The sequence below is a fragment of the Leucoraja erinacea genome, chromosome 17 (genome assembly GCF_028641065.1).
Source record: "Leucoraja erinacea ecotype New England chromosome 17, Leri_hhj_1, whole genome shotgun sequence".
Taxonomy (NCBI): domain Eukaryota; kingdom Metazoa; phylum Chordata; class Chondrichthyes; order Rajiformes; family Rajidae; genus Leucoraja; species Leucoraja erinaceus.
Window position 1 is genome coordinate 20,227,243 of NC_073393.1, and position 12,237 is coordinate 20,239,479.

The 12,237-nt window shown below is 47.6% G+C and overlaps 2 protein-coding genes across 2 annotated transcripts; both read left to right on the forward strand.

Moving 5' to 3' along the window:
- Nucleotides 1–346: 346 nt before the first annotated feature.
- On the forward strand, nucleotides 347–2,316 carry LOC129705486 (eotaxin-like). Its single transcript, XM_055649076.1, has 3 exons — nucleotides 347–1,299; nucleotides 1,788–1,896; nucleotides 1,981–2,316. The coding sequence occupies exons 1-3, from the start codon at nucleotides 1,221–1,223 to the stop codon at nucleotides 2,075–2,077; spliced, it is 285 nt and encodes a 94-aa protein (XP_055505051.1). The 5' UTR covers nucleotides 347–1,220; the 3' UTR covers nucleotides 2,078–2,316.
- Nucleotides 2,317–8,107: 5,791 nt separating this feature from the next.
- On the forward strand, nucleotides 8,108–11,870 carry LOC129705263 (C-C motif chemokine 4-like). The gene is made up of 3 exons (XM_055648760.1): nucleotides 8,108–8,265; nucleotides 9,842–9,926; nucleotides 10,637–11,870. Exons 1-3 carry the CDS (start codon nucleotides 8,196–8,198, stop codon nucleotides 10,734–10,736), a joined length of 255 nt encoding a protein of 84 aa, XP_055504735.1. The 5' UTR covers nucleotides 8,108–8,195; the 3' UTR covers nucleotides 10,737–11,870.
- The last annotated feature ends 367 nt before the right edge of the window (nucleotides 11,871–12,237 follow it).

Here is a 12,237-nt window from a genome sequence, read left to right on the forward strand (position 1 = left end):
TATTGCGTGCAATTGTAGTCGGCCCATTATAGAAGGTTGTGGAAGCTTTGGAACGAATGCAGAGAACATTACGATAATTAAATTAGGGGGTATTAGCCACAGGGTGAGGTTGAACAACTTGGATTGTTTTATCTGGAACACTGGTGATTGTGACAAGACCTGAGATAAATAGATAAAATTATGAGGTACAGACAGGGTAGACAGGATGTACTATCGGGAAGGGACTCAGGAAATTGAGGCTCTGGTCAAGAGTTAGAAGGCGGCATTTGGCAGGTATAAGCAACTGGGTCCAGTGTATCCCCGGAGGAGCGTTGGGAACTAAAGAACAAGCTAAAAAACAGAAATCAAGAGGGGAAGAAAGGGGACAGAGATATTGGGCACACAGGCGAATAGATCCAGAGTGATGCAAACACAGGAAGGTCGTGTATATTCGATGGTGATACAATGAACGATGTTGGTGCTCAGTAGGCCCCGCTCCCCTTGAAAACAAATCACTGCACGGTAACATCTAGAGACAAAAAAGGAACTGGGCGTCAAGTGACAACTTGGTCTTGATGGCCAGAGGATCTGACCAAGTGTCCCGTTCAGTTCTATACAGACCTCGGAACACCACATCTAGAATGTTGTGGTCAGCTCTGGTCTCTCCGCCATATGATTATGTCCCAGCGATAGCGAGTGTGCGCTAGGGTCCTCAGATATACTCACTCCTGTGCTCATTGGATTGTCTTGTGAAAGTGTGTACATAAACGGGGCCTTTACTCCCTGCAAGACTGATCTCACTGCAGCCTACAAAGTTCTACTGCTGCTTGGTGGGGTAGATGCGGGGAATATGTTTGTCCTGACTTGGACGTCCGGGACCAGGGTTCACAGTCTCTGAATCAGTGACTTGTTATTCGGCAAGCTTCATTCTTATGTCAGCTTTCTCTTCCTCTTGGTTACGGATGTCGAGGAAGTGATACGTATTGATAATCAGAAACCGGGTTCTGGAAGATGCAACGTGCTCCATGCAGTTTAACACTGGAAAGACCATTCGCCGAATCGTCCGTACTTCCCATTTCAGGGAACGTCGGAATAATGACATGGGTCCATGTGGACTTTGGGGACTTTACAGGCAGCCCCCGAATTCCGGTCTGACTCTCCCGCTACCCTTTAAAACGTAGACGGAGTGGAAGCTGCTCATTCACTGAACCCCAGCTAGCACTTCCATCCTAGGAAGCACCATGAAGACAGCGCTCTGCGTCGTTGCCCTTGTAGGAGCCCTGGTGATCTGCAGTTTCCAGAATGTTGCAGCCGCCCCGGGTAAGATATCTTCCTTATTAGTATAGGTTGATGAGTACGGGTGTTAGAGGTAAAGGGGAGAAGGCAGGAAAATCGGATTAGGAGGGAGAGATGGAACAGCCATGATTGAATGGCGGGCTAGACAATGCATAGAATGGCCTAATTCTACTCTCCTGCCAATGAACCGCGAGCAGCTCATTGCCGTTTACCTCCGACTGATGATATCATTGAATAGCTCTCGGTAGAATTTGGAGGGAGGGGTAGGGAAGAATACAACAGCATCTGAGGGGGTGAGCAGGCTGGAAAATTGTATTGATGGGGGGGCTGAGATTGTTGGAGGAGGGGTTGGCCAGCTAGTGTAAAACACGGAGACCGCTACAGAGACGAGGGCACCAATGCCCTCCTTGCTGTGCATTTTCTATAAACGTGGGGCAGTACGGTAAACTGCGATGGAGAATGCTGGAAAATCCCTCAGTGTGTAACGTTGTCTCATCCTCCCTCTCCCCCAGTGGGATCGATAATCCCGGAATGCTGTGAGACGTTTAGGACCACTCCGATTCGTCACTGGAGGCTTAAAAGCTACGAGGCAACTCCTTGGTGCTCGACTGCCGCTGTCATGTAAGTATTTTAATGAGCTCCAAAGTGTGTTTGAATATGTGGTGATTGACTCTCAGGTAATCACACCTGCTTGGTCTGCTTCAGATTCGTCAACCGGAGGAATATGAAGATTTGCACCAGAGCCGGAGAGAGATGGGTCAAAGCTGCAATGAAGTATCTGGACAGGAAACACAAGAAGTGAGAGACGATGTGAAAGATCTGCATTCCAATGGATTGCCAAGAGTCGTCCGTGAAAGTCCGTTCCATTCCCTCAGGCCCACTGGTGTGGATGAAAGCGTCGGCATTGCGTCCACATACCACAGAGGTCGGCTGTGTGCCCGGTGCGTTGTGGAGTTGTACATCATTGAGTTTTCACTCGTTCTCCTTATAAACTATATATCCTGTATATTATTTGTATTTCTGCACTTATCTTTTTTTCATTTGTCGAGTTGCTCAGTGTTAATAAACGTTCAACATGCTCTGGGCGTTTAATGTGTGTGAGCTTTGATCAGGGTGACCGTGCCTGCAAGGGTTCTGGCTGTGCTCAGAGAATCGATGGGAGCCACAACTACCTACTTGGGGGGGGGGGGGGGGGGGGGGGGGGGCGATGTGTATGCGGTCGGCGGAAGAAGACGGGTCCGTATATTTCAAAGATAGCGAGGAAAGGGATGACAGATGTCCGAATAAGAAACCTGAGAAATGGATGTAACCTCTGGTAATCTACATATTCTTTATGCTGCGATAGTGCACTTGATCCCTCAATCTGGGCCGATCAGAGAAACTATGGAGAGTTAAGACCCCATCACTGATCGCTAGGAAGGTAGTTGTCCATCCCACCGATTCTCTCAGCTCAATAATGTCACCTCTCAGCCACCTGCCACGGTGGCTCAGCTGGTGGAGCTGATTGTGGATGATCTGCCATAATCACTTTGAATGGCGGTGCTGCCTGAAGGGCCGAATGGCCTACTCCTGCACCTATTGTCTATTGCCAGAGACCCGGGTTCAATTCTGATCGTGTGGAGTTTGCACGTTCTCCTAGGACCTCCAGATGCTCCGGTTCCCTCTCACATCCCCACCTCGTTCCCGTCGGTAGGTTAATTGTCCTCTGTAAATTGCCCTGAGTGTGTAAGAAGGAGATGACTAAGTGGAATAGCATTGAATTGGTGTGACGGGTGGTCGGCGCGGTGGGCAGACGGGCCTGTTTCCATGCTGTATCTCTAAACATATCTCTAAAAAGATGGTGACAGTAAGTACGATTATCAACACTTACAGAGGGATCATAAACGTGTGTTAAAAATAAATCTTGAAGCTGAAAGGCTGAAAAGGGAGTTAATCAACCTGAAAAAAAAAACACCTCTGAACCTTGATTGAGACAACCAGGGTTGTGCGGGAACGGGCAGGAAATGTGGAATTGAAGCAAATCAAAAGCGCCTGAAAATTCCCTACTTTGTTCAACAGCAAAGCTGGAAGGAATGGTGGGTGGGCCGAGTAAAAGCACGCCCTACGTTATCACTGAATTATTGTAACGCGGATATTGGATACATAGATGAGTCGGACAGAGAATGCAAAGAGGGCGAGAAGAGGATAAAAAAAAAACAATAATAGGAGCTAGTCTAAACTATCGAACACGCTGAATGGAGAGAACTAACCAATTAACTCAGCTGGATGATCAAACTGAAACCACAGAAACCACTGTCAGGATTATACTAACATAGAATTACAAGAAACAGGAGTCAGGATGAAACAGCCACCTGGTGGGCCATTGTCTACATAGATCACCCGGCTGTGCGCTCAGGGTGCCGGCCAAATTGATTTACAAGAGACTGAAATAAGACACATGGGTGCCTTAGGTACAGATACACTTGTGGCAGCAATACCTATCGATAATAGACATATAATATCTGGTACTGGGACACTTAGTCTCTGAGAGACTGCTACCCCGTGGTCACAGATTGGGAATCAGAACCCCAGACCTGGCGCACAGTTTGAGAAGCTATTTCTAGATTACGGGGCAAGGTTTCTCATATGGAGATGTGTAAGCAGCTTTTTGAATGTCAGGAGGCGGGAAGATTTAGTTGCATGTGTAGCTGTCTGACAAGAAGAGGGCCCACCCTTCTGCGGAGATCTTGTTAGCTGTGCTTTAGGGAGGATCGTAATATGCTACTCTGTTTGCCAACTGAAGGCGGTAAAAGGGGAACTGATTGAAACTAAGGCAGCCAAAATAAATCCAGGACAACGCAAGACTGAAAATAAAGGGAAGCAAAGCTAAACCGAAATAAGGGGGAGCTTACTCAGAAAGAGATATTTTTGGAGCCAGATATATGAATTATCGCTTGACATGGGTGAGGTGCCAGATGACTGGAGGATGAATAATGTTGCTCCACTATTTAAGAAGGGTTTGACGGAAAACCCTGGGTACTATAGGCCAGTGAGCCTACGATCTGTAGTAGACAAATTACTGGAGAGGATATTGATGGATAATATATATAGACATTTGGATAGACCGAGGCTAATTGGAAATGGTCAACGGTGGCTCGGCTGGTAGAGCTGTTGCCCTTCAGAACGAGAAACCCTGGTTCTATCCTGACCTTGGGTACTGTCTGTGTGAAGTTTGTACATTCTCTCTGTGACTGTAGATTTCCTCCGGGTACTCTGGTTTCCTCTCACACCCCAAATATGCGTGGGTTTGGGGGTTAATTGGCCTCTGTAAATTGCCCCTAGTGTGTAAGGAGTGGACGGAAATGTGGGAGAACATAAAACTAGTGTGACAGACACAAAATGCTGGAGTAACTCAGCTGGACAGGCAGTACCTCTGGAGAGAAGGCATGGGTGACGTTTCGGGTCGAGATTCTTCTTCAGACTGAACTAGTGTGAATGGATGATCAATGGTCAGCATTGACTAGGTGAGCCGAAGGGCCTGTTTCCATGCTGTATCACTAAACTAAACATGGTTTTGTACATAGGTGACCATATCTTATGAATTTTTTCCTCATTGAGTTTTTTGAAGAACTTACCAAGAAGGTTGACACAGACAAGGCCGTGAACATCCTCTATGTGGACTTCAGCAAGTCCTTTGATATGGTTCCGCATGATAGGCAGTTCTGGAAGGTATGATTGCCGGACATAGAATTGGCTTAATTGATGGCGGAGGAAGGTTGGAGGTTGGAGGATGGCGGTGGAAGGTTATTTTTCAGACTGGAGGCCTGTGCTGGTGGTGCGCCCATGGTGATTGGTGCTGGGCCAGTTGCTCTTTGTGGTTCATTTCATGATTTAGCTGAGAATGTGCAAGGCATGATTGATTGGTTTGCAGATCACACTAAAGTAGGTTGCAAGTGACAACCCCTCGCTGTATAAAATGTTTGATGACAGGGGGCAAGGAACATGTGAATTTGAAAAAGGAATTCTCATACACGTAGCATGGTGGAGAAATAACAGGAAAGTGTAAAATTAGCTACAGTGGAGTACGCACAGTATAGGGAATGAAAAAAAAGCCATGCATGAGAATGGTTGATATTGTGTTGTCCACCTCCCCGCCAGAGGATGGAGACGACATTGACGAAGGAAGTTTAGATTTTGAGGCGCATTGATGTGTTTATCATGAGGACTATGGGTTTCCCACACACTATGACAAGTAAAGAAACTAGCCACAGAACCAGCGGCACTGATTAGGACAGTGGTCAGGCCGACAGGGACAGTTAATGGACGATATTACCGTTGAGGAGGTGCTGAGCATCTTAGGATGTATAATCATAGATAAATCTCCATGTACTTAAGAAGGAACTGCAGATGCTGGTAAATCGAAGGTACACAAACATGCTGGAGAAACTCAGCGGGTGCAGCAGCACCTATGGAGCGAAGGAAATAGGCAACGTATCGGGCCCGAAACGTTGCCTATTTCCTTCGCTCCATAGATGCTGCTGCACCCGCTGAGTTTCTCCAGCATTTTTGTGTATCTTCTATCCATGTACTTATCTGATTGTTTCTTAAATATTGCGATAGTCCATGCCTCAACTACCTCCTCTGCCAGTTCGTTCTATACTGGCCTTTGTATAAAAAGGTTACCTCTCAGATTCTATTTAAATATTTTCCCCTTCTCCTTAAACCAATTGTGCTCGATTCCCCTACTCAGGGCATGAGACTATGTGCGTCTACCCGATTTATTCCTCTGATGGTGTTATACACCTCCATAAGATCACACCACATCCTCCTACGTTCCAAGGAATAGAGTCCCAGCCTGCTCAACCTCTCCCTATAGTTGAGATCCTCGAGTCCTGGCAACATCCTCGTAAATCTTCTCTGTACCATAACAAAAAACAGAATTATACTGTTTTAATGTCATAATCCATGGTCTCACGAGACTGATCACGGTTGTAGACAAGAAATTGAACATTGCAAGAACATCTGATGTAAGCTCTGGTGTGTTCGCGATAGACTCGGACAAAATTTCCACCAATACCATACCTCCACGCTGATTGGAAGGCACTAATGAAGGAGGGCGAGATGGTCGTTGAGGAATGGTCCAGGGAAATTAATGCCCCTGTCCCACTTAGGAAACCTGAACGGAAACCTCTGGATACTTTGGGCCCCACCCAAGGTTTCGCTGCGGTTCCCGGAGGTTTTTGACAGTCTCCCTACCTGCTTCCACTACCTGCAATCTCCTGCAACCACCTGCAACCTCTGGGAATCGCACGGAAACATTGGGTGGGGCGCAAAGTCTCCAGATGTTTCCGTTCCGGTTTCCTGAGTGGGACAGGGGCATTATTACTCTATCTGCGTGCGCCGATTTCCTGCTGCATCCAAAGACGTGCTGGTTGGCAGGTTAATTGACCTCGGTAAATTTCCCCTTGTGTGCAGATGAGTGGTAGCACTTTGAGTTTAATCAGAGTGTCTCTCCGTATATACTGCCAAGGCTGAATAAACAAACTTGCTCGAGAAACTCGCCACTGCTCTACAAGATTTTCTTTGTGTAGAGTCCCGATGTGCGTCCCAATCGAGAAGGCGACAGGGCCCCACGTAAATGCTAACATCGTGGTACACGTCAAACAATTCCATCCAACAGAGGGTTACCTGGAAAAGCTGTCAGAGGAAATTGTGATGGCAGATACAATTACAATATTGAAAAGGCATTTGGACAGATATATGGATAGGAAATATGGGACTAACATGGGCGAATGGAAGTAGTGTAGACAGGCCATCACATACATACAGAGCTGTATGATTCTATAATCCTGGGGACAAGGCCGCGGAATATATTCGCAGTTAAAGGAAACTGTTTATTTTCTTCTTGCATCTCGTTTCACCGCCAATGTTTATCCCCAGGGAAGGAAGACAACATTCTTCTCGGGTCGCTCAGTCTGGGCGCTGATCGCGAAGCCACGCTGCGTTGGAGAGGGGGTTCCGGGATTTAGGTCCAGCAATAATGAAGGGTCACATCAGGATGGTGAGCGACGACATGGATGTGATGTCTCCTGCTCATTCCTTCAGCCAGAAGAGTTTGTGCTTTTGGCAGATGATTGCAGTATTTTCCTCATCTTGCTCTAAATTAGTTTACCTCATATCCTCAGAGTGTGACTCATGAACCTGAACGTTCTGTTGGGTCTAACCTGTAACGTAATAGCATCCGTTTACGTACAAGTAGCGTTCAATGTTAACTTGGAGAGGCATTGATAGGAAAATTAACAGGAATACTGACACTGCATTTCGTTGTCTCTGTACTGTACACTGCACAATGATAATAACGTTTGAATCTGAATCCGAACAAGGTCTTTCTGTTCTTCAGCTTGCTCGAAAGACATTACAATAATTATGTGAACTGGACGGGTGCCAGCCACTGGCAACTGCATCAATGCCAACTGTTGCTGAGTCTTGCGTTTTCTCTCCGCTGTCCCATGCAGTGCCAGGCTTGCTGACCAACACAAGGACCATCTCCACGGTAACGCTGAGCACGGGGGGGCGCTCTGCCCGACATGCACCAATGGCAGCTCGGCTTGATAGTTCGCCCCAAACCCCAGCGAGGTAGCCTTGTTGTGTTGACGTGGCCAAGATTGGGAATCCAATAAATCAGCTCTGTGGGACTTGGCGCAGAAATCCTGTCATTCCATTGTAACTTGGCGTGAAAGTTTCCTCATTAATTAATCAGCAGGCGTGCATTCCTGGCACAGGAACGAAGAAAATGCCATGTCAGCCTTTCTCGTTCCCAAACCTCTCTCTCTTTCTCTCTCTCTCTCTCTGCTTCAGTATAAATAGTGGACTGCTTCTATGTTTCTATTTACACCGCTTTCCGTGCATCTGCCCATCCCGGGTGTGGTTGGGAGCTAGAGATGAAGGGTCACCTTGTCCTCGGACTCCTTCTCTTGGAACTGGCCCACACCCGGCTCGCTGGTTCTGCAGGTAAGGTCAGAGTTGTCGTCAGGCGAGAGCGATCACATTCTCACAGTTACATCGCGGCGTTTCAAATCTACATTCCGAAGGTCAGCTTGGCATGGTGATCTCAGAGAGAGATTGTGGTCCGGGTTAACATCCAGTGATTCCGCCAGGGCGAGGTAAATCCCAGGATCCCCGTCTCTATGCAACGTTACCCGAATTAACAACTTGAAAATGCCCGGGCTACCTACCCCTGATCAACGGTACTTCAGATAGGGAGTCCCTGGAATCGCCTGGGCAACTGCTCCTGACCAATGTGATGTGCATCGTGTGCCGGGTAGGAATGACGCCGCAGACATCGTGGCTGGAAACATGTACGGAGGATCTCGTCAGAAACAGCGTTTTCTAGACCGGGAGCTTCGTATAGGGAACGTTCCCGAAAACAGTCCTCCCCTACCCCCATTAAGCAGAGAGGGTAGGATTAATTTCCCAGCCAAATCCGGCAGAGAGGCGGGTAGTGCGTCTCGCCCTGTTACAGGCGCTCGCCTCTGGAATAATGGAGGAGCTGATGGCTTGTGGGGATAATGGGTTGCAGCCGGGGTCCATCTACAGCAGTGGGTGTAGTTATGGCCCGTGCAGGTTGAATTAACCCTGCAATATGTCACTTGAGAGGGTGAGATAATTCTGGAATCACCGGCTCACTCTCTTAAAAACTATAATTATCCAGTCATATGGTTGCGGCAAAAATAGACACAGAACAATTTTCCTTTATCCTTTTCAAAGATTTCACCATGCAGTCGACCATTGGTGCAGACCGAGTGTACGTACGGGACTGGCTCTCCACTGCTGGGGTATGAGGTCCAATGAGATTGAATTGAGATTGAGGGTTTAGATGGGGAGTGTCTGAAGTTTCTGGATGTAGGATGAAAGAGAATCGACGTTGAGAAAACGAAAGAGTCCCGAGAGGAAGTGGGGAGCCCTTTGGGGTAAGAGCATCGTGGGGTCTCAGAGAGGCAGATACAAGTCGGCTGAGGGGGTAGGGAATTAATTTCCACATTAGGTCTCAGGGAATGCACAGCCACTTGACCACAGCAAGTCACGAAACAGGTGGCTGAGCCGAGATGATCCTTTAAATTAAAGTCATAAATTCGTGTGATAGAAGCATAATTAGACCATTCGGCCATCGTCTCCTCCGCCATTTAATCGTGGCTAATCTATCTCTCCCTCCGAACCCCATTTTCTGCCTTCTCCCTATAACCCCTGACACATACCCCGAGGTCGGTGGCCTGTGGTGCCACACTGCTTCGTTGTTCAACATTGAACCGGGGTGTTAAAGGGACATCCAAATGAACGTCAGGCTGCTTTTCTCCACTGCCCGAGATACTGGGAATATCCAGCCCTTTCCGCGGCCAGAATGTGGCGTATTGACGTAGAATGGAGGCACGCTGGCCAATAGAATTACGAACATGAATGGCCTGCTCTTATGTCAGTCAGAAAGCGGGGTTGTCTCCGGACAGCTGAACACCGGTGCAAGACTACAGAGAGTTTACCAATGGCATCTGGCAGTGGATGGAATGTTGATGCGTTTTTTATTTGCACACAGCGGTTCCAACCGTCCCTTTCCTGTCAGAGGAAAGATCCATTGATGGGCCGAAGGTGGAACTGAAATGCATCGCTCCCAGTGTACTGTAAGTTGACTGCAATTTGCCATTCTAATGTGCAAGCACTCGGACGCAAGCACTGCTCACCGCGGATGTACCTGCTGTCCTTCACACCCTAATATCAGCCAAGGGGGCATCAGACAACACATCCCATTAGTCAAAAATACCACACTGCAGGTGCCGGGAAAATAAAGAGCAAATGCTGCCAGCACTCAACAGGTTAGGCAGGGTCTCTGGGGAAAGACACACGTGGACACACATAGCTCAGGCCTATGCTCTTTCATAATGGTGATATTTGGGAAGCAGGGCACTCGTTCCGCCAGACGATCCGTTATATCCCAACTCCCATTCCTGTCACCATGCTTGTACACCGATCCCTCCTGTTTTCCAGACCACTATGGCATTGAAGGAGAACAATAAACTGCCCAGGAAATGTTCACGTCACAGAGATAACATGAATTGGGTCAATAGTGGGGTGTCAAAGAGTTGTTGACGACAGTTGAGGGCACCGCCGTTCAATATGATCATGGCTGATCATCCAACTCAGTATCCCGTACCTGCCTTCTCTCCATACCCCCTGAACCCCCTAGCCACAAGGGCCACATCTAACTCCCTCTTAAATATAGCCAATGAACTGTAAAAGAGTGTCAAAGAGTTGTTGACGACAGTTGAGGGGAGAATGTAGCCGCGTGTACCTGGACCGTCACCTCACACCAACCTCGTTATACTCTGCACAGGTTCAAAACGAAGGGCGGCGTGGAGATCTGCGTGGAACCTTCTGAGACATGGATGCAGAAAGCGCTAGATGCGCTGAAGAAACGCTTTCAGCAAGGCTAGTACGAAGAAGCCGCCAGAGCCCTGGGACAGAGGCGACTCGTCAAATACAACATGTGTCCTGGGCAGTATCAGCCGACTATAATCGCCGTCTCTGCTTGCAATGATCATTCGCTTCAGGCCATGTAACCGGCGGCCCTGGGCATATGTCCTTTCGGTAGTGTACTCTGTCCTTGCTCAGTCTACCTCCCTCTTGGTTCTGGCGATGCTCGGAGTACTTGCTTCCGCAGTCGAAGAAGAGAGCCAGATCTATACACCTAAACATCAGTATAATAATGTAGATAATAAATTCAGCCATGCACCTCTCTGTGGCTTGGTATTAAACGAGTACGTTTCTCATTGCACTATCGCTAACACAGGGAATCCATGATCGTCGCCGTCACTAATCTTCTGGATTTTTTTGAGGATGCAACAAGTAGAATGGATAAGAGAGAGCCCGTGTATATGGTGTAGCTGGACTCTAAAAGCTCTTGACAAGGTCCCACACAAGAGATTAGTGCGCAAAATTAGAGCACTTGGTATTGGGGATAGGGTATTGACATGGAGGGAGAATTGGTTGGCAGACAGGAAGCAAAGAGTAGGAATTAACGGATCATTTTCAGAGTAGTAGGCAGTGACTTTAGGGGTGCCGCATGGCTCGGTGCAGGAACCTCAGTTATTTACAATATCTATTAACAATTTAGATGAGGGAATTAAAGGGGACATCTCCAAGTTTGAGGATAACACAAAGCTGGGTGGCTGTGTGAGGTGCGATGAGGATGCTATGACGCTGCAGTGTGACTTGCATAGCAGATGCAGTATAATGTGGATAAATGTAAGGTTATACATTTTGGTGGCAAGAACAGGAAGGTAGATTATTATCTGAATGGTGTCAGATTAGGAAAAGGGCAGTTGCAACGAGACCTGGGTGCGCTTGTACATCTGTCACTGAAAGTAAGCAAGCAGGCACAGCAGGCAGTGAGGAAAGCTGATGGCATGTTGGCCTTCATTTCAAGAGAATTTGAGTTTAGGAGGTCCAACTGCAGTTATACAGGGCCCTGGTGAGACCGCACCTGGGGTATTACGTGCAATTTTGGTTTCCTAATGTGAGGAAGGATATTATTGCTATTGAGGGAGCGCAGCGTAGGTTCATCAGATTAATTCCCGATTGGCGGGACTGACATATGATGAAAAAATAGGTTGATTAGGCTTGTATTCACTGGAATTTAGAGTGATGAGAGGGGATCTTATAGAAACATATAAAACTCTTAAAGAATTGGACAGGCTAGATGCAGGAAAAAAAAAAATCCCACAGCACTCCCCCCCCCCCCCCCCCCCCCCCCCCCCCCGCTACTGCCTCTCCCACAGCGCAGTAATTCCTTAGTAATGCCCTTTTAATAGTGTGTTGCTCCCTCAGTACTCCTCCCACAATGAAGCATGCAAATTGATAATAATGGGGGACAAGTGATGGATCTAGCAAAAGATGAAGCCGCATCGCTGAGAGCACAAAGCACATGGCATGAAT

Coding starts and splice junctions, on each gene's coding strand:
- LOC129705263 (XM_055648760.1), top strand. CDS start 8,196: ATGAAGGGTCACCTTGTCCTCGGACTCCTTCTCTTGGAACTGGCCCAC. Junction 8,266..9,841: donor CCGGCTCGCTGGTTCTGCAG/GTAAGGTCAGAG, acceptor ATTTGCACACAG/CGGTTCCAACCGTCCCTTTC. Junction 9,927..10,636: donor TGCATCGCTCCCAGTGTACT/GTAAGTTGACTG, acceptor TACTCTGCACAG/GTTCAAAACGAAGGGCGGCG.
- LOC129705486 (XM_055649076.1), top strand. CDS start 1,221: ATGAAGACAGCGCTCTGCGTCGTTGCCCTTGTAGGAGCCCTGGTGATC. Junction 1,300..1,787: donor GAATGTTGCAGCCGCCCCGG/GTAAGATATCTT, acceptor CCTCTCCCCCAG/TGGGATCGATAATCCCGGAA. Junction 1,897..1,980: donor TGCTCGACTGCCGCTGTCAT/GTAAGTATTTTA, acceptor GGTCTGCTTCAG/ATTCGTCAACCGGAGGAATA.